This window comes from Brassica napus, chromosome C2, assembly GCF_020379485.1.
Source record: "Brassica napus cultivar Da-Ae chromosome C2, Da-Ae, whole genome shotgun sequence".
Classification (NCBI taxonomy): domain Eukaryota; kingdom Viridiplantae; phylum Streptophyta; class Magnoliopsida; order Brassicales; family Brassicaceae; genus Brassica; species Brassica napus.
The window spans coordinates 34,861,108-34,883,304 of NC_063445.1; the positions used below are offsets into that span (position 1 = coordinate 34,861,108).

Below are 22,197 nucleotides of genomic sequence, written 5' to 3' on the forward strand. Positions count from 1 at the left end.
TGACGATTCGACGGCTTCGACCAACTTGTCCCGGGTTCGAATCAACGAAATCGTTGAATCGGTAAGTTCTTTTTTTTTAAAGTTCAATTCATTTATTTTTTGATTTTTATTTTATCATCTTTTTATATTATTTAAATTTGGCTATTTTCTATTTCAGTCGGTTCCAAAGAAGAAGAGACGTTTGGTCGGTTTGGGTCGTCGCTCCCAGTCGGTTCCTCCTTTTTCTGCACCACCGCCCTTTGTTGATCCAGAAGTACTTACGGCTCAGTTGAAGGACAAGGATGATCGCATATCTTTGTTGGAGACCCAGATGGCGGCTCAACAGGCGGGCTATGAGGCACATAAGAGGCTGGACCAGCAAATGATGGAGATGATGAAGAGGATGTACCCGAACGAGGTGTTCCCGAACGTGCAAGACCCGTAGTTTTTTTTTTCTTTCTAAAACTCGAAATGTTTTATTTTTATTTGTACAACTTTGAATATTATATAATATGTTTTCAATTTTAATTTTAATTTTATATTTTCGAATTTAAATTTCAAAAATTTTATTTTTTTAAAAAAATTTAATTTTTTTTGAAATTCCGAGGAAATGAACCCTCGGAAATTTCCGACGAACATTTCTTCGAAATAAGTCGTCGGAATATACCGAGGGACTCCTTTCTCGGAATTTTCGAGGGCTCCGTTCCTCGGAAATTCCCGATGAAAATTCCGAGGAACATTTCATCGGAACTTCCGAGGATTGGACCATCGGAAAGTCCATCGAAATATCCCGAGGAAGTTCTCCCTCGGTATATTCCGAGAACCTTTCCGACGAACTGGTGGTCCTCGGAGTTTCCTCGGAAATTCATTTCCTCGGAATTCCGTCGGAAATTTCCGAGGGATTTCCGAGGAAAAATAAATTTCCAAGGAGTTTTTTCCGAGGACTTGTTTTGTCGGTATGTCGTCGGAATAACGTTATTCCGACGACATACCGACGATTTTTTTCCCTCGGTATGCCGCTGTTTTCTCGTAGTGTATGTTTATATTTGGTTACATGGTTCAACGCACAATGTAGTGATCTACCTTACTTTGTTTGTGTTAGTACTTGTCCATGTATGCAAACCTGCATGATGGATGTTTTTGAGTAAACAAACATAAAATTGATGCATTTACCTGCGTGGGTTAATACGATATTATTCACACAATAACATTTTAAAATTATAAACTTACAATGATGTTTATTAGAAACAATAACAACTGAAGTAGCATCTTGAACTAGTAAACGTGAAAACAAACGCATACATTATTGAGTAGTTAAACCATTTATTAATAATACATAAAAAAAACTGAAAGTTTAAACCCTTAGACCGAATCGCCTCTGCCTCTTCTGATACCAATCCAAGGCCTCGAAATACTCAGCTCCTCCGAAGTCAGGCCATAGAACACTAGGAAAGTAAAGCTCTGTGTAAGCTGATTGCCATAGGTAGAAGTTACTAATCCTTTGTTCTCCGCTTGTTCTAATCAATAGGTCAGGGTTTGGGAACTCACTACAGCTTGTCATCAACTCTTTGTCCATCAGATTTTCGTCGATGTCCTCTACATTGATCAGCCCGTTTTTTGCCATTTCAGCAAGACTTTTGCATGCTTGTAAAATATCGAACTTTCCACTATAGTCTAACGCCACAATGAGTTGCTTCTCTTTGTTGTTCTTTGTAGCTTCTTCTGCTTCTCCTATCAAATGTAGAAGTGGCTCCGGAATATTCGTCCGTTTTCCGATGACCGAGACTTTGACGCCATATCTAAAAGAAGAATGGAAAAATTAACTTATAACACTTAAAAAGGATAAAAACATGTTCAGTACCTGCGCAAGTTAGGCATCTCAGACTTGACGATTTTCTCAAACATGTCCATTATGTACTTAACTTCATCCTGATCAAAGAATTGATTATTAAAAGGATTAGACAGATGGAAAATATAAAAAAAAATCTTGAAATGATATGACAAAATGATCCGTCTCTCATATTTTTATATTTACCCCGGGTCTTCCCCAATTTTCAGTGGAGAAAGCAAAGAGTGAAACAGTGTTAATCCCCATAGAGAAATAGTCCTTAACATTCTCCATAACAGTTCTCGCTCCGGCTTCTTGACCTTGCGATGGCCCGAGTCCTCGTTTCTCTGCCCAACGTCTGTTTCCGTCCAATATGATCGCCACATGCTTTGGCATTCTCCCTCCTTTCTCCTTCTCTCCGGTTGTACCGCTACAGATTAGTAATAACAAAAGAAAGCAACACATTGAGCAAAAACCGTTTTCCTTGACATCCAACACACATATATTTTGCTCAAAAAAATAATATATATATATACGAGTTTACTATACAAGACAAAATTATAATATTTCGAAGAGGGTTTTTCTAATACAGTTAATTATCAGTCCATGAGCCCCGGTTATCTATAAAATTATAATCTTAGAAGTATAAAATGTCAATTTTTTAATTTAGCAATATGAACTTGTGCACTAGAATACATTGGATAAACGGTTTATCCAATATGGACCGGATTTTGGTGAGAAACATAATTTTATTGTTTTATCGGGAAAATCGATTTGCTATTTATAAAAACATAATTTTGAAATCTTTGTTTTAGTTTATTTTTGAATTTCAGTTTTATTTTGAATAATTTGTATGAAGAAAAATAATGGGCTAAAACTTGATCCTATTAAAGACGAATTATATCCGGCCCATTTTTAATCTTTACAAAAACTAAGTGTTTGGGATTAAATTTTTTGCTATATGATTAGGTTAACCTTTTTTTTTTAAGTTGAATCCATGTTAACATCCCAAGATAAACCAACTTTATCTATATAGTCTAATAGTTTTTTTAGGTTGGTTGAGGACGGACATTTTTGGCTAGCTAGGTTGTAGTTTCTGAGATTAGTTAATACTTATCAGATTTGACTGAGATATACCATTTATTTTAGCAAAATATTAAGAATATTATTAATTTTTATTAATATTATCATGTACAATGAACTAAGATTAGCAGAAGCACCCTACCTCTCTTCTTTATCATTGCATTGAGAAGCTGCGGTTTTGATGAATCTGCGGATATTTGTAATGGAGAGGGGAACACGTAGACGCCAAGAGACGAAGAGACAAGGCATGATAATAAGAGAAAGAAAAGTCAATACAATAGAGAGTAGAGACAACATTGTTTTTTTTATTTGTTATTAATGTTTGTATTTACGGATCAGTTACTTCTCTATTTATACATACTTCAAGGGCTCTGGGTTCAATGACGCACATGATCAACGCAACTCTCTTTCTCTCTCTCTTGCTCTTCTCTGTCTTTCCTTCATGCCACGGAAAGACAGATCATTTTTTTCTTTCTTTTACGGAAAGACAGATCATCCTAATTAAGGTTATTGTTTACGACACTTGAATACCACAGTTTTTTTTTCTTTTACGGAAAGACAAAATTAATTGTTTCTTTAATCTGGGTGCGAAACATAAAACGACGATTATAATGAAAAAGATGGAGTATTAGTTAAATACATCAATGATGAAAAATCCTAAACTATTAAAAATTATGATATCCCAAAAGACAAACTGTGGTATTATAAATTTGATATCGAACCTAGTTTAATATATATGTAGTAATGCTCTTCCAATTTGTTTGCATGCATAGTTTTTTTGTTCGCTTCAATAATAAGTAATAATCAAACAAGCAAGCACTAGAGCCTAATAAGAACGCACGTTAGCATTTAGTACGCTAGTGACGATTACATGCAGTTGCTTAGTTTATAGAAATAATAGCTTATTCTTTTTTCTATAAAAGTTTTTCATATTAATTTATTTTTTTGTTTCTTTTGTGTAATGTACAAGACAGCTAGAATTTTTTTAAAAACCTATGAAAAAACAGCCAAAACAAGTTTAAACAAAAGTAAGCCTATAATACTCAATCTAAGAGCATCTCCAATCCATCTCTATTATAGAGATGAATTTGAGATGGTCTAATAGTATGATTATTGGAGAGTATCTTTCCACGTGTTGTTACCTAGTTTAATATTAATAGATTTCTGTAATTTAGTAAAAATTTAAATGTAAATCCCAAAAGTTAATGCAAGCCACTAACAAATCAACATGTGTAAAAAGGTATCTAATTTGTTTTTGTTAAGGCATCATTAGTGGTTAGAGACTCCAAAAATCTCTCATAAACTATAAAAAAGGAAATTGATTACATAATTATATATAGCTAAAATCAATCATTAAAGAATTGACATGCGTCAATAGAATACCTCATGATGGTGTCAGAATTTCTTTACGAAGGGATTCTATCTCTTATTTCACTTCTTTTATAATTTTTATTGTTAGAAACTGCCCTAGAAAATCATGTAGAAACTACGAATGCTAATGACCTTAGACCAGCTCCATTGGTGAGCCTTTAAAGAAGTTCTTAGCATTAAAGAAAAATGAAAAAATAATTAATATTAGTGAGAGAGTGTAGAAAAGTTCTTAATTTGGACATTTAAGAACTGATTCTAAACATCAAATGACAGATGTTACACTATCATTGTTTCAATTGGTTTTAAAAAATTAATGTGTAACTAAATTATTATAATAATATTATTTTTTTTGTTTTAGAAACTCTCAGAGGTTTTAACTGATGGAGCTGCTCTTAGGTTCGCTGCAGAGAACTAATAGTTTCTATGACACTATGTTTTCTAATTTTTTTTAATTTTTTAATTTCCAAAACCTTGTCCAATAGCCTCAATGAGGTTTCCCTAATGGGCTGGATACAAAATGGAACCCTAGCTACCGAATGAATCCACCAGAACAGCGGCTATGTCGGCTAAGAGCATCGCCATCAAGAAATCCGAAGACCACGACCCGAACTAAGCATGATGCTTTTATCGGGAAGTGAAACCTAATCTGAAATGAAGAAAAACATTTTAAAAAAAAAATTCACAAAAGTGGTTTACTATATGTATAACTTGGCCTAGTCCAAGAAAAAATTGGTGAAAAGAATCTTGTAGATTAATTCTACAAACAAGTCATAGCAACTATTTTGTTTTCATCTCTTATCTTTTCAAATGGCTGCTTTTAACTTTGCTTCTGACTTGAAAACTTTTAACTGAATTCATTACAAACACAACATGTTCTCAAATATTATTTGATCTTGAAGAAATACTTTGGCATTTGATGTTAGTTTAATATTTATGTACTTCATTTTTTCATAGTTGTCTTTTATGATATAAACTTTCCTGAATCTATTCAAACTCTTGAGATTATAGTTGTATGTATATATATTCTTAGGTAGCTAATAAGTATAAGAATACTCACTTGTATCAAACAGAAGTCCACGATCGAATTTTTAGGATACATTGGATCTAATGAATAAAACTACAAGAAAGTCTTTACTAACCTGCAACTGCAAGGGTGGTTGTTTAGGTTTCAGTACAGACACAGAGGAGGCATGAATCCACCTAGGCTCTTTTTCACATGTCGTTCTAGCGGAGTTACTTGAAGTTATTGCACAAGATTTGTTTTCCGGTAAATCGTGAACTCTGTTTTCCTATTTATGTTTTTGGTCAAATAAAAACAAAAGAGAACTAGATGTTTGAATGAACGGAGACATGATTTGATCGATTTAGCCGATGGAAAGCATAGTAAGAAAGCGTTAAATCACCTATGTAACAGTTGTGAGGTGTAAAAACTAGTAAACTGGAATTCATTTCAGTTTTTGTATGCAGTTTTTCTGGAATTCATATCAGTTTTTGTAAAAGGTCACATTTTTGTGTTTGTGTGCTTTAAGCACCATAGATTGTGGGCCGACACTAGGTGAGGGAAATTATGCATGGAAATACTCCCTCCGTTTCGTATTATTTGTTGTTTTAGAGTTAATATTTTGTTTCATTTTAAGTGTCGTTTTATATTTTCAATGCAAAATTTAATAACAATATTCTTCATTTTATTTTTCTATTTGTTGAAATATGGTTAGGTGTATATGTAATGATTTTTTTTATTTTGGAAATATACAAAATTAAAGATTTTCTTAATCTGTGTGCATAAACCTAAAACGACAAATAAAGTGAAACAGAGGGAATTCTGTTTTCACATTGTTTTTGTCTGAGGTATCATTACATGCTACATAATTAATTGTAGAAAATTTGTCAGAAATTCATAAATTTAAATGAATATGTGTTTTCAAAAAAATATGTAACTATATTTTAAATTTGTTGGGAATTCATCAAAAAATTCCAGACATATTCCCGATTGATTTCTTTTTATTAAATCAGTTGAGAATTCATCATCAATTTAAGGTTTATGTTTATTACAAAAAAAAGAGAATTAAATGTTTGTGATTACGTTTATTATTAAAATAAATGAGAGGACAAATAAATGTGATGAATTTCTAAAAAAATAGTCTAAAATGAAATATCACACATAAAATAAGTTATGACTTCTATTATAATAGATAAAATATTCACGATGGTTTAAATTTTATTTTTTGAAATAATTTATTCTAACAAATAAAATGTGTACATTAACTATATTAAGTGTCATATATTTTAAATACTAAGTTTATTAGAAAATAATTTCATAGAAAACAACTTGTAAAAATTTATGTTTAAAATTTAAATTTTAACTAAAATCTCAAAAAATTGTTTGCTAAAAGACTACAAATTTTAACTAAAATCTTAAAATATTGTTTGCTAAAAGACTACAATTTTATTTAAATTTTACAGTAGATTTTTAGGGAAATTGTCAAACATACCACATTCATAATTCTATTTTTCATGGTTGCTTTAACTAGTTTTACCAACACTTTTAAAGAAGGAAAAAGACATTTATAACCATATGGTTAACTAATATAGACTTAGGGTTTAGAGTTGAGGAGTGAGGTAGGGTTTTCGGAATGTGGAGTTTAGGGTTCTAATAAATATATATATAGATACTTAGATTTTTTTTTAAATAGTTTCAAAAAGAATTTTCTAATTTCAAAAAGAAAATTTGAAAAAAAGATTTGAAAAAAAATTATAAAAAAGTTCGAATTCGAAAAGAATGATTTTGGCGAATATCCATAAGAGGGATATCAATTAAGCATATATCCATGCTACAGTAACATCCAAAGGATGAGACAATTACACCACAAAAGTTCTCATTCGCTCCCTAACAGCGCGTGACGCGTTACTTTACCGGGAGCAAAGTTAAGACATGTGTCCTATTCTTTTCTACCAAACCTGTGTCATAGACTTAGGCTGTCTAATTGATATCCGAACGCAAACGAAAAGCAATAAGAATAAACAAAAATTCCCGCCGATTGGGTATGCGGACATGAGTTAGTGTTAGGGTATTAATAGCATTTGTAATATTCTCTTTTATGATAAAAGTAAAGAACGAAAAGCAGAAAAATGTCTGAAGAAGACGACAAAATGGGAGTTAACGCACATCCGTATACGGCCGAGGTATCTTTCTCACTATTAAAGTGCCTTTATTTTTAGATTTGGTTGGTAGCTAGGGGCGAAGGATCTTAAGGGACTAATTTAGACTATTTATGTAGGTGTCATAGTATGTAACACATACTTTTCTATAGTATTCTTGTAGAAACTATCTATGAAAAGTTTTAATATTTGGTGGTATATATATCGATGTGGAAAGAGTATGAGACGTCCAAAGTATGTTAGAAATAATAATACCCAGCGAAGTCTGTATAGACAGAAAGTGAATGAACTAAAAAATAAATGTACATAGCCGTAGTGGGATAGACGACTGTAAGCTTTACAAGGATGTAGTAAGAAATTATATAACATGCTGATTGTAAGCAAATTATAAAACTATTAAACTTTGTGCTGCAGATGACGGAACAGGACACCGTTATGCTTATGACCGGCAATTGGGTGAGGTAGTCAGATGGGAAATGGGTTTTCGATACTCTAACCGAAGAGGGAACAAAGTTCATTACTCTCAAATCGGGACTGGAATATGCTGAACTGGTCACCTCGTTAAGGAGAGCCTATCTATTCCGTCGACAAATGTGACAATTAAAATGTCGTATCAATATCCAACTTTGATGCAAATTGACGATGGTGATGGTTCAACGCCACAGTTCATCTCCGATGACCATGAGGTGGAGGCATTTGTGAAAATGAGGTGAAAAATAGAGAAGGTCAACTTGTTTGTCACAATCTCACATTATATAAATTTGGTAACAAAAGAGCACCGAAAACCCCATTTTTCGAACCTAACCAACCAAACCTTATTAAATCAGGAAGATGGTGATATCTCTTACACAGATGGAAGAACCGATGAAGAGTGGATGGCGTTTGCGATGTCTGAGACACATATGACATGTCCACACGAACAAAATAGCTTCGTAGGAAGCTTTCATGTAAGGGTGACATGTACTACACCACAGAGGGGAAATGGTGTAGAAATACGCGAACAAGAAGGTATCATTTGGCTTAGAAGTCCAACCAATCTGACAGTCATCCGTGGAAAACGAAAAGCGGTTGTAACGGAGGCTGAGAAGGATAGAGATGAAGATGCGTATCTTCTCCCTCAGAACTTGTGCCGGAAAGCAACATCCAGATGGAAGGGGAACAAAGTTGCATCATTAGATGTCGCTTGTTTCATCATCTTGGAATCGCTGCTGGGAGGAACTGGATGTTCCCGGATCAGGTTCTTTACCAGGGAACACTCAACAGCCTCCTCTAGTAACAGAGGCAGGTGGAGGTGACACATCAACTGCACTAACTCATTGGACTAGGTTCCAAGATGCACTGCACCAGATGCTTGATGATGAGACTTCACATGCGCTGCCGGTTGTTGACAGTATGGAGAATGATGGTAAGGAAACACGCATACTACACTATGCAGTTGTTTAGTAACATATATATGATAATGTAACTTGATAGGCCATGAATTTTACCCATTTTTAGCCATGATTTATAAGTTTTTTAATAACTAATTACTACGATATAGAGTCTATTTAGAGTGCTTACAGGTTCATGGATGATTTGGAGGAAACCGGTGATTTTGGTGTCTTTTGGAGCCTTTTGAGTGCAAAGCTGCACAGACGTATCAGATGTTTAGCTATGGGTGAAGACCTTACCACCGTTAGATTGAGCCCATATTTTGAAAAAGGATAAATCTTTGAATCAGCTTTCCAATGCCACCAGTTTGAGGTCAATCAGAATCCTGTAGCATAACTTATGCATGTCTTACTGAAGAGTGGTCAGTCTGCTTCGCGAAAGGAAGCTGTCGAGGAGATGAAGGAAAATCGATCGATGGTGAAGCCTTGACATCGATCAACGATGTTTCCAGAATGCAGGCCTGTTATATTTTATGACTAATTTAGGCCCAGGAGTTACCACAAATTACTAGAATACCCATGCGGGACTAAAAACCCTATTTAACTGTTTCTAAACCATTGTTGACGGCTATGCTTCATACTATTCTAGAGAGAGAGAGCTTAGGATTGGAGAGAGAGATCTGTACACCTTGAGAGAGGGAAGATCTTGAAATCCCTTTGTTTCTTTACTCTATTCTGTTTATTTATCTATTGCAATATTATTCAGATCATCCATCATAACCATGTCTTTTATGAATATGTCTGAGTAATCTCACTGTTAGATTTAGGTTTCTCATAAGGTTGATATATGTCTTGCTAGCTTAAATTGTTGTTAGGGTGATTTAATTAGTTCTTCATCTAGTTGTTCTTACTTCTAAGCTTAGGGTTGATAAACCCTGAATCTTAGATCTTAGGACTGATTGGTGCAAGTGAGAACTTCGCCTTTTACCTGAAACTAAACTAGTATGATCTAACTGACTAGATACACACGAAAGTTGGTCTAGTAAGTTAGAGAACACTAATCAAACCCGCTCGTAAAGCTTCCTGGAAGAAGCATCAATCGACGCGACGACAGTTCTGTTGATCGATAGTTTGAAAGGTGTATCGATCGATATTCTTTTCGAATCATCGATCGATATTCTTTACGAATCATCGATCGACACTTTCTCGTGATTAACATATGAAAGTCGAAATCATAATCTAATTTATTATACCTGAGTTTTAGTTCGAGAACAATTACTATCAACAAACCCCTAAAAACAAAAATTAAGTTATTTATTTATCATACCTGAGAATATACATGAATCTAGCTAATTTCTCAACTGTTAACAACCTCAAATCAAACTAATCGAGCAACTGTCTTGCTCCCTAATTCATTTACTGTTTAAAAACCTATTAATCTAGCTTTTTTCGAAGACTATAAATCTATTGTGTAATCCTAAAGTCTCTGTGGATTCGATCCCTAAGTTCTATAATTGAACCTCTTATTTGAGAGAGTAATTCACTCCTTAGGGTAATTTGAGTGATATCATAATTTTACCTTGCACTTTAACAACTGCAGGACTGGAGGCCGCGTTAGCGGCAGTGCCATATGAAGGCGACAATCTGTTTGTGGGACATGTGTTCAAGTCGAAAAGTGATTACAAGATAAAAATTGTTATTCATGCAATTATAAGAAAATTTCATTTCAAGACAAAGAGGTCGACGCCTAAATTCATGGTGCTCATATATGTGGCGACCGACTGTCCATGGAGAGTTTACGCAGCTTTGGTAGATGGGACCAGAAACTTTCAGATACAGCAAGCGACCCTCCGCCGCTATTTCACACTTGATGCACTTCGTAACTACCACAAATTGGGAACAACCCAAGTGATTGGTGAGCTTATACAATCACGTTTCATCGTGATCAAGAGAGGGCCGACGCCATCTACGATACGCAAAATGCTGCTGGACGACTTCCATGTGAATGTATCTTACTGGAAATCTTGGAGGGGACGTGAGGTTGCAATGGAACTGGCGCTAGGCTCTATGGCGGGCAGTTATGCACTTATGCCAGCGTATATGGGTCTCCTACAAAGAACCAACCCCGGCTCCATCTACTGTCTAGAAAAGGAGAAAAGGAAGAAAATGTAGACGGGATCATGCAGTTTAAGTATGCTTTCATTGCATTTGGGGTATCAATCAAAGGGTACCGTTACATGCAGAAAGTGATTGTCATCGATGGGACAAGTTTGAAAGGGCGATATGGAGTCTTCTTACTCTCAGCATGTCCGCAAGATGGAAATTTTCAAATATTCCCGCTAGCATTCGGTGTGGTGGACAGTGAGAACGATGACGCATGTGAGTGGTTTCTAACACAGATTCAAGGTATCATGTCAACAACTAAGGTTAATATTCACGAATTTCGCGAAATCATAGCTAGTGTAGGTTGGATGAACATGGTGACGAATCTTAGAGCATTCTCTCCTAGAATAGTTAGAGAACGTCTTGCAAATTTGCTTGGATCTGGTAATGGAGTCATGATTTGCGGAGCCACGTTTGAGCTTTTTTCCATTTTAATCAATAATGTGTTTGGGACTCCGAATGTTGATCATGATCATGTGTGGGAATTAGAAAGTTTGGATCAGGCTGTTGCATATTTGACCGTAGATCATAAGCACAAACAGGAAAGTTTTTGTCATGATGATCTTTGTCCAGTATATCATGTTTTGTACAATGTATGCATGATAAATTGGATTCCAGGTACAAATGTTGTACTTTGTGAAAAGCATCTCCGGTTTTAATATGCTCTTGTTTAGAAGAAGCCAATAGATTTTGATCTGTTAGTATACGATCATATAATGGATACGGCAAAGCAATCAAATGGATGACAACCAATTAAATTTCTTTACCTGATTCATCAGGTCTTTGCTCAGATAAGACCACTTGTAGGAGATGGGGAATTAATTGGTAGACTAATGTATTTGACCTCAACAGGTGATGTATCACAACATTGATCAAGCTATAACGATGTTGTGACTTCTACAGAGTCATGTTCCGGGGGAGAAGTAGTGAATGGTGAAGATGACGATGATGGTGATGAAAATGTTCAAGATTTGCAAGACTAAATTATACACATCTATTTTTAGTGGGTAATATTTGTTTTTGTCTGGTCTGATGCATCTTTATGATGTCAACGACGAAGACAAACAGTAAATTAGTGGCTTAATGCCAGATCTTCCAGTCAGATAGTTACTCTAAGCTTTTTTGTTAATTTAAAAATGATATGTTATGTCATTCTTGATGATACTTCTACAAAATTTATTTACAGGGTGTGGGTCGTATTAATGTTACAGAACTCAGATGTTTGTATGGTAATTAAAAACAAACAACTCATTTATAAAGATATTATAAGGACCTCTAAATATGTCTAAATATGTCGAGAAAAAATGATATAAGTTGGCAAGCACTAATATAAATGTTAATGCTTGCCAATTTTATTAATACTATATACAATTTTAAAATAATTCAATACGTACATTCTTTTGAGTTAATATATGAAAAAGCTTTTAATGACGTGATATTAAACCATAAAATTATAATTTTATTCTGAAGAATATGCCAAATTTCCAAAAATTGGATGAAACAATGATAAATAAATATTCTGAAAAGCAAATAAAAGATAGTACATATAGCGAAACTTAAATTAAAAAAACACATAGATTGTTCACAACGCCTCTGAAACCGTTTTCTTTTGCTTTTCTTCGATCCTGCCAAACACAAAAGAGTGCACAACGCCTCTGAAACCGTTTTCTTTTGCTTTTCTTCGATCCTGCCAAACACAAAAGAGTGTTAATATATATTGTCATAATCATTATATGTAAATTGAATATATTTATGAACATTTTTTTTTAACGTAGTAACTGCTTCAATTAATGGGTTGAACATTATCGCAGAGCATCCAGTTATGTTAGTAATCTCTATATATCCCCTTATATATTGCATGCAAATATAGACCATTGTATCATATTGTCAATATAAAACATAGTGGAATAAACATATGATCTATTAATTTCTAACTGTCTAGAACGTCAATCTTCTATAATTGTAGCACGCAAATGACAACATCATCCACATAAAATGACCAGAATGTATTGGCATGTTCTGTCATTTTCCCATATGCAACACAAGTGACTCGTTCGAGGGTAAAGTTAGGATTGAACAAACACACAATTATATAGAAGTAATATAATATTATAAGTATAATTATTAAAATAAAAAATTTAGTAATATAAATGTATACTTACTTGATATCAGTTAAGGTTAACGATATCGTACTGATAGGGTTGAGAAATACAGTTCCAACATTTTGGTTAAAGCTCAACTCTAAATTTCCAACTGATATAAGAGCACCTAATATGTCTAATATAAAGTTGAAGAAAAGTTAGTATACTTTTTTATTCAATTGTAACATAATAAAATTAACTAAACATACGAAAAGGATAGAGTTCTAACCGAATAAAATTTTGAGATGAATTAATCCCATCAACTCATTGTATTTTACGAATGAGAATTTTTCAGATGTCACTTCTGGATATATGAATTCAACACGAGCAGTCTTTGAAAAATAAATATGATACTTATGACGTGTTACCATGGTAATTCCAGTAGAATGGACTACTTTGAAATTAGATATATAGTCTAAGCTAACAATGCTTATTAAATATACAATAGAATTTACGCATTAAAGAATTCTTCAGAGTTGCTTGAATCATTTTCCTCTATAAGAACAAATCGTATGATTAGCAAAATAATATAATATATAATATAAATTTTCTGAGTATTGTATGTATATAACCAATACGCACATTTGCATACATCAATATCATATGACAATCGTAACCGGACATTCAATTCCTCACGGTCCATTTTTGTACTATTTTGACTCGTAAAGAAACATTCAAAGATCGAGGGTCTAACCTTTCGAGGGAAACAATAGCTTCCATGATAATTGTGTGATCAATGAATGGAATAACAACCTTATATACTGGAAAATTAGGGCAAATAGAAAATGTAAACTAAACAATGCAAATAATACCTTAACAACTCGAAATATTTGATTATTAATATTCTATTAAATTTAAGAAATAACAACCTTATATACTGGAAAATTAGGGCAAATAGAAAATGTAAACTAAACAATGCAAATAATACCTTAACAACTCGAAATATTTGATTATTAATATTATATTAAATTTAGGAATCTTAATAATTATAAATATACAGATAGTTAGATTTAATATGAAATATATAATTTTAAAAATTAACAACAACTAAAAATGGAAATTATGAAGAAATATTTTTAAAATACACTTTAATGTGTTGAATCATACCTATATGCTAAAATAGGAAGATCGTATAAAATTTAGGAAATATTATGACTTAGAAACATTGAGATAGTTATATTTACTATGAAAATATATCAATTTAAAATATAAATATCAACTAAAATATGGAATCATATATAAACCAATATGTAATTTAATGAGTTGAATATACCGTAAGGAAATTTAGTGTATATGATATATTTATTGGATAATTTTCATTTCTTATTTACGTCAGAGAATAAAATCCATTTAACATTTAGGTGATTACAGAAACAATCATAAAATACAAATAGGTAACTACTTGTATCTATCTATAATAGTATGATGTCAAGTAAAGGCTTCCTTCCAGCATCATTTGATACCAACTCATACAATTGTCTTCTTTCCAGCATGACTTAAGTACAAAGTACATGAATTTTAAATTGTTACTTTACTTAATTTAACAGAATAAGACATATTAGTACAAAAAAAATTGATAGGAAGTTTTATCATTTGTATCAGCGCTATCTTTGGATTGTCTTCTTCCAAATAAAAAAATTAAATTATTATTAAGGTCCAATACATAAGAATATTACATAAGAACACAATTAACATATTTTTCTCTATCCAAAAGTCAGGGCATCTACAATGATTACCGTCTCAATAGCATAAACATCGTTATCTTTGTTCGCTGTTACATTTATTGATGATTAGAGATAAAAATCTTACCTTTAGACTTTGGTAAAATAGTTGACATTTTCTTACCATCGTCCATATTCGGAGGATCATATATCTATAAATCATAAAACGGAATAGTGAATAAAGAAAGTGTTGACTGTGATAAAGAGTGTAGGTCTTTGGAGTACTGGTAAGATTTTATGGTACACTTAAATACTTTATTATTGTAAACAATAATATGGAAATTGAACATTTACCATAAATTGTTGATTGGTAACAATCTAGGAAACATTAATAGTTAAATTAAGTGTATGAGAGAAATATATATATATATATATATATATATACCATTTGTTACAAGCAAGTGAAACTTCAAACAATAAAAGAAATTAAGATAGGAAAACATAATCATTATTCAGTCTTTGTGTCTTTGCGTCCGCCAGAGATAATTCAGAACAATCTTCATCACTTGTAAGCTGTAAAGACTGCATATTTGTCTAGGCAGAAAGAATCAAACCATAATAAAATTATTTTGATGTATAAAGAGATACACAAATAGTAATACATGAGAGGAATTTTCAAGCCATTCATCGATAATGTCTTTATCATCCAAATAACAGTCCAGAACATAAGGTGAGTCTCCAAACTTATTATTATCTCTTTTGAGTGAGACCTTAAAAATAATTATTTTCCCAACAATGGATTTAAGCAACTCAGGATAAACTGGTATATGATCAAGGTAAAAAGATAAAAATATCTAAAAATATATTAGAATCACAATGAAATGAATGTATAATTATAAACTTACCTCGTAGTATTCCTGCATCAAATGGTCGGCAGATATTCCGAGTAAATTTTCAGCAATTTGATCGAATATCAAAAACCTAGTCTCATCATTATCGTCATGTGCACACACAACCAAATAATACCTAAGAACATGAAATATATTACTTTGCATATATAAGCTAATTAATTTATAGTGTTATAAAATTTAACAAACATGTAGAATAGTATGATACCTTGGATAAACCAGATTAACATCGCCACAGGTCTTACAATTGTACTATGGTTGAGTCCCATCATCGTCCAAAAACTCACCATTTCTGAACTTTAAGATTACAGGTTCTACGTGCCCAATAATACCAGTTTTTGGAAGTATCGACCCCTTTGATAGTAACACAATAAACCGCTTTTCCAAACTACATGTAACACAAGAATTGGTTGATAAGGTTATATATTGAAAAATCAGGAAATGAGTTTCAACACAAACACATTCAGTTAATGCTTACCGATGTTGACTCTAAAATACCGGATAAAGTCTTCCGAGGACTTTTCAAAAAACACTCACTGCGGATATCCAAAGAATTACCATATGATACATGCCTGAAAGCACCATGTATAATCATTTGACGATTACTAGGCAACCTATTTGGATAAAATAATAGTATTATTTAACAGTAGTTAATTATGCATAAATCAATTTTTTTTTTTTAAAACTATTCAAAAATGATCATAAGTTTAATAAATATACATATTTCTAAAATTATCAACATGTTCAGTAGCAGGATCAAACAATATCTCCTTGGCACTGAAAGCATTAAATATATTTATCTCGCCTATAAAACACCGAGAAGACATTAGACATATGAATTAAATATATAAAACTTGATAAAGTAAAAAAATGTTATATCTTTGTATGATTTCAACGACATAAACCGCATGACACATACCACAACCGCATCCATCTTCTTGGTGGTATGAGAAAATGTTTGTTTAGCATGTTCCTCCCATAAAGTATACTTAAGTGTAACTTCACTAATAATTATTTTCTATAAGATACTATATCTTTGATTAGAATATATGAATATATACACTCTTTACTTTATATTGCTAAAAAGTTGTATTTGGAAGAATTGTTTGAATTTCCTTTTGTCTTCACTTCTTCAGCGTTACCAACTTCAATGATTTGTCCAATGACATCTATCAGTGACAAAGATGAGTGATTATGCAAACGGTAAGTAATAGAAAATCATGATTTTTTTTTGGTACTGAATATGTAACAATATAAAAATATTGTTACCTATCAATACGTTTCTTTCGTATTTTCCGTCTAAGATCTCACCCAAAATCAGTGAAAAAAAATTTCTGGTACATCATCAGGAAAATCTATCAACGTTTTGGTCCTAGTTGTCCTTAGGATAGCCAGATTATAAGGAAATGAGCTGGTCATGAACTCGCCGCTGTATTCTTTCAGACTGAATGCGTTTATTGATAAAGCTTGACCTTAGTTTAGAAGATGTTTATGTTTCTGAACCAATTCATTCTTTATAGATGCGTGCAATCTGGTACCCTATGATAATTCAAAAATATGCAATAGTACTTTAATAAATCATGAATGAATTTGATTTTAGTATTATGAAAGTAATAGATCATGTAATCATAAACTTACAGATGCATCCACATGGACTAACTCAATAGAGTTTCCCGCTCTAGAGTTGTACAAACTCCATTTGTTGATGATCTTGACACAAATCTTCTGAGTCTCACTGAGTGCTTCCAAAAGATTGACAAGAATGTAGAGTTGAACATTTCTTGCGACAATTGACATTTTTGAAGATGATGAACGAGTCAAACGATTTGGTTGTAAATGAGAAGAAATATATATAAGTATTAGAAGGCTTAACCTAGGAGACCGAAGAATATACTCAAGTATCCTGTAGTTTCCTGTTTAAAATATAAACAATAAATATAATATTTGAACTACCATAATATGTGATATACTTAAATGGTTGACTATACTTATGGTATGATGATACCTTGAGATATTCTCCTTTACAAAGCCGAATTCGTATTTTTTGAAACAATATCAAAACAGAATTGCAAATTATACATGATTGCCAATCAACAAAATTAAATAATATTCTAAATATCTCAAATGACATAATATATCGTTTTTCGTACATTTTGCTAGATACATAAACATTATTCTACAATAAAAGTTGCACCCTAACTATATGCAATACAAACGCTAAACCCTAAACCCTAAACCTTAAAAGTATACATACACAAAACATAATCAATAAATCATGGAACATGTATCTTTGAAATTGGAATTATATATTATGTAATTTTGTGTGACAAACCATATCATATGTGCTTAAACCATATAACATGCATCATTTGTCAAGTAATACGGTTCATGATCTGTCAATAATTATGGACCAAACCGAAATTAGAGGATACAAACCGAGCGAGGTTCGATTAGTATAGCCAGATAGCAAATTAAGAGAAACCGAGATTGATAAAGATATAATTAAAAACAGTTCAGGGAAGCAAAACATGTGTTAGCTATGTCAGCAAGGCTAATGATTATTGCCATGTCACCATTGTGAAATAGCTGAGTCACCATTGTGAGATAGTGCAGCCAATCAAATTATAAAGATTTCACTTAAGCGTGTTCTCACATAATAGTATGATTTAAACCATTGATCATAAAAGTTTTAATGTGAGACTTTTAACAATTTTACTAATTTATAATATTTTAAATAATTCAAAATATAACATATATGAAAAAAATCTAAAATTTTACTATATAGTTAATGTATTTTTTTAGATTTATTTTAATAATAAAAATTTAACAAAAATGATAGAAGATACACACATTTTTATCAAATCTTTATTATTAAAATCATTAGTTATCACACACACACACGTATATATATTAATCACTAGGGTAAACCTGTCCTACGGACGGATGAATAAATAAATAAATATATAAAATTTACTTTTAAATGTTTACTTTATTTTAATTAAAATAGCATTAACTTTCATAATATTTTCACAACAATTTTAAATTTATTTTACTATTTACTTTAGAAATTATATAATTATCTAATTATTTTATAATTTTAAAATATAATTATTTACTTTATTTCAATGTTTACTTTAGTGTATGAATTAAAAATTACAGTTGCTTGGGTTTGGTTGAGTTATAAATAATAAGTAGACTAAAGTTATTTTCTATCTCGTTTATATGTTTGTTTCATGAAATAAAATATTTATTATTTGATGACAGAAAAACTATTGATTATTTTAAGATAGATATTTAGAAAAAAAATACTTTACACGATGCCAATGAAAATAACCTATTCATTAAAACTAAAAATAGTTTAAAATAGATAAATATATAACATGAAACAACTGTTACTATTTGTACATATAAATGTTTGTTAGAATCTTTTATGTATTATTATATATGAAAACGAAATTTACCATTTGTGTAATTGTATTCTGGATATTTGCTATTAAATATCATTGTTTGTATTGTAAACAGACTTTTGAAGATGCTACTTAACTACTTATGTCGACGCTCTTGTTCTATCAAATGCAAGCCCTAGTTTTGGAGATGTGGATATCTTGTAATATATGGGAATATATTTTCACTTTTGAAGTTGAGCTATATTATGTAATAATGTGTGGCTGTGTTGTAAATATTTTACATTTATGCCACATATCATAATTTTTCTGCCTTCTAATTTTTGTGGACGAAATCTTCTTAATGTGGGAGTTTGATTATACGTTTTTCGAAAATTATCCCATCACATATTATATTTTCATTTAGTTTTATTTTCTTTCTTTTAAGATTTGTGTTCTATTTGTTTTTCTTCATTATACTTATGTATATATTTTTGTTCTATATTTAAAAAATGTTTGTAAGAGAGATTAACAATAAGAATCAAATAAATGGAGAAGTAAGCTTAACTTGCTTTAAATTATGTTTTCATGCATCATTATCTCATGAAACTCAAGGCTACAATTTTCTTAAGTAGTTTTAGCCGGCACTAAACGTGTAATTGTGCTTTAAATGCATGGAAAACCCAACGCATCCTAAGTCTGAATTGACATGGGTGCAGATTAATTAGGCTATCGCTGGTATAACTTGTGATCTTTAATGCAATTTGAATGTTTTATCAGGAATTCAGCACACTTTGCCATATTTTTTTTTGTTGTTATTTGATTATAAGTTTGATACGAATCAATTCTATAATCAAACTTGCAAGGGAAAACATAATGAAATGGTTTGGTACATAAAGTTGTGCTACGTAATTAGCCCTATGTTATGCTTGAGTTGTAGCCTTTAAATAGAATAATTGTTCGTGGTGGTCAACCTCAGTATGGCCAGGAAACTCTTATGCCTCAGTTTCTTAATAATTGAATGATTAATGAAATATGCTTATATTGAAAGACTAAACACATACATGATGCTAAATTTTTATTTTTAAAATGGGTGCTAGCTTCTAAAGCTTTATTTAGCAAGCAAAAGTTGTGGTCAAATAAGGAATCTGCCTAGAGCTAAACCATTTATTTTCTTAGGTACATTTTCACTATTTTGTAGCAGAGTGTTGGTGGAAGAGAAGCCACCTACATTTTGGCACACTTTATATTGACCTTCACCACCTAACAGCCTGAGAAGTGGAGTTGTTTAGGTTTAAGTTCAAAGCATCGCTTCCCTACAACTTCAAAGCACACAGCATATCAGAGTGCAGAGACAACGACTGCATTATAAACAACATGTGAAAAGGTTAACTATAGCACCACATTTAGAAAATTTTGGGAATAAAAAGACATACGGCCAAATCTTTGTGTCAATCATCATCCCAAAGAATAAAACACAGCAACAGTTCTCATTTTACCTTATAAATAGAAGAGAAAACCTTTGGTTGTGATGTTTAGTAGGATTTTACACCCTCAATATGTTATATACAGTAAAAGCCGAACACAATTTGTAATAACATAAGTCATGGGAAAAAAACTAAAGCCCACAACATATGAGTAAAGTGACCGAAGCCATACCTCAGTGTTGGCATGCACAACCTATTGAAGTACACAAAGTAACAATGAGTTAGATCTGTGTTGGATGCTCCTGACAGTATGATCAGTAAAGTAGTGTACTAAATCAACTCATGGAACTTTCCTCCATCTAAATTCCTGCTCATATGTCCAAAAAATCAAATTTTCATGATCAAAGTGTTTCTTAAGATTAATCCATGCCCTGAATACATATATGTAATGGTTGCAGTCATACCTTATTTACTGCCAAGATATGAGGGAGTAATTGTAGGGGCACCATCACCGGCAAACTTGAACTCCTACAAGTCCTTGCAGTTCAACCTTGACGTCACCCAAGCCCATGTGATCTCCATGGTAAGATGATTCAACGTTTCTCCAGACAAATCTTAGCGTCAAGGAGCAGCACCACAGCGTTTCAAATTTCTAGCTTCCCAAAACCGGAGCAGTCGCACTTCGGCGGTGGAAGTACAACGGCCAGACATTAAATCAGCTGGTACGATAGATGAGTTTGCCATTCTATTGAAAAGAAGGTTCTGGTGTTTTTGGAGTTGTGAGGATGAGTTCTACGGGATGAAAGTTTACCTTTTTTATAGCTGGAGATATACCGATTTGGTGAGAGTCAAGATGCATTGAATGCGTTATCGTTGATGTAGTGGGGATAAAGAGTTAAGAAGGTCGTCAATGGCGTTGCTTCAGTGCTTCGCGTAATGGTTGCCTCCAGAATCTACACCGTCTATTGCCCTAATTACAGAAAGAAGAAGATGATGCTATGAACCTACGAATCTATAAGAAGCAAGCGTTGAAGAAGGAGATATAAAGTAGAAGACGACGACAAGAACCCTAGTAATCTGAAACAACCATTGTTGGAGGGGAAAGCTCCAGCGGTCGACATTCGGGATAGGTTTTTAGTTACTTTTCTCAGCCCAATCTTAATCCACACCAACACGATAAATGTAATTTAAGCCCAAAAGCAACTTGTTCTGGCCCAATTAAGAAAAAGGAACACGTGTCGCGCTGTGGTTAACGACTTAATGATGTGGCACTCTCACGGGAGAGATAACACTTCATTACTATATAAGAAGATATTAAGTAATTTTGTACATTTATTTAAGGAAAGAATGAAAACATTAAGTGTATATTGTTAATTAATTTTATGATTAGTCTAAGGGCAAATCTCTAAAATAGCACATTTCTAAGTTTATATCACAAAAATAACACTCAAAAACTAAAACGACCAAAATAACACCTTTCTAAGTTTATCCTTTGAAAATTTTAATTTTTTTTATTTTTCAAAATTTGAAATCTTATCCCCAAAACCTCATTTCTCAACTCTAAACCATAAACCCTAAACTCTAAACCCTAAACCCTAAACCATAAACCTTAAACCCTAAACTCTAAACCCTAAATCCTAAACCCTAAACCCTAAACCCTACACCCTAAACTCTAAACCCTAAACCCTAAATCCTAAACCCCACCCTTTAACTCTAAACCCTAA

The 22,197-nt window shown here is 32.3% G+C and overlaps 1 protein-coding gene and 1 long non-coding RNA gene across 7 annotated transcripts; both read right to left on the reverse strand.

Moving 5' to 3' along the window:
• Window positions 1–1,126: 1,126 nt before the first annotated feature.
• Window positions 1,127–3,232, reverse strand: LOC111197745 (dehydrodolichyl diphosphate synthase 5-like). Of its 2 annotated transcripts, XM_048747776.1 has the most exons (5): window positions 3,033–3,232; window positions 2,015–2,237; window positions 1,841–1,908; window positions 1,528–1,778; window positions 1,127–1,424 (listed from the first exon to the last, which is right to left on the reverse strand). In XM_048747776.1, exons 1-5 carry the CDS (start codon window positions 3,185–3,187, stop codon window positions 1,342–1,344), a joined length of 780 nt encoding a protein of 259 aa, XP_048603733.1. In that variant the 5' UTR covers window positions 3,188–3,232; the 3' UTR covers window positions 1,127–1,341. The 2 variants fall into 2 exon arrangements, with proteins under 2 accessions (XP_048603733.1, XP_013686514.2); XM_013831060.3 differs by having other exon boundaries at window positions 1,127–1,778.
• A 16,836-nt stretch (window positions 3,233–20,068) lies between these two features.
• LOC111203299 lies at window positions 20,069–21,893 on the reverse strand. 5 transcript variants are annotated; one of them, XR_002656058.2, is made up of 3 exons: window positions 20,938–21,666; window positions 20,706–20,840; window positions 20,069–20,407 (listed from the first exon to the last, which is right to left on the reverse strand). It is a non-coding gene; the product is annotated as an uncharacterized LOC111203299 (long non-coding RNA). The 5 variants fall into 5 exon arrangements; XR_002656057.2 differs by having other exon boundaries at window positions 20,069–20,368; window positions 20,938–21,638; XR_002656060.2 differs by having other exon boundaries at window positions 20,069–20,840; window positions 20,938–21,192; window positions 21,285–21,634.
• Between the last annotated feature and the right edge of the window lie 304 nt (window positions 21,894–22,197).

What these genes read in the sequence shown, in the direction of transcription:
- LOC111197745 (XM_013831060.3), bottom strand. Translation starts at nt 3,187, where the DNA reads ATGTTGTCTCTACTCTCTATTGTATTGACTTTTCTTTCTCTTATTATC. An exon ending in AAAATTGGGGAAGACCCGGG is followed by an intron (nt 1,909 to 2,014) that starts GTAAATATAAAA and finishes TTCTTTGATCAG; the next exon opens with GATGAAGTTAAGTACATAAT. An exon ending in GAGATGCCTAACTTGCGCAG is followed by an intron (nt 1,779 to 1,840) that starts GTACTGAACATG and finishes TTCTTCTTTTAG; the next exon opens with ATATGGCGTCAAAGTCTCGG.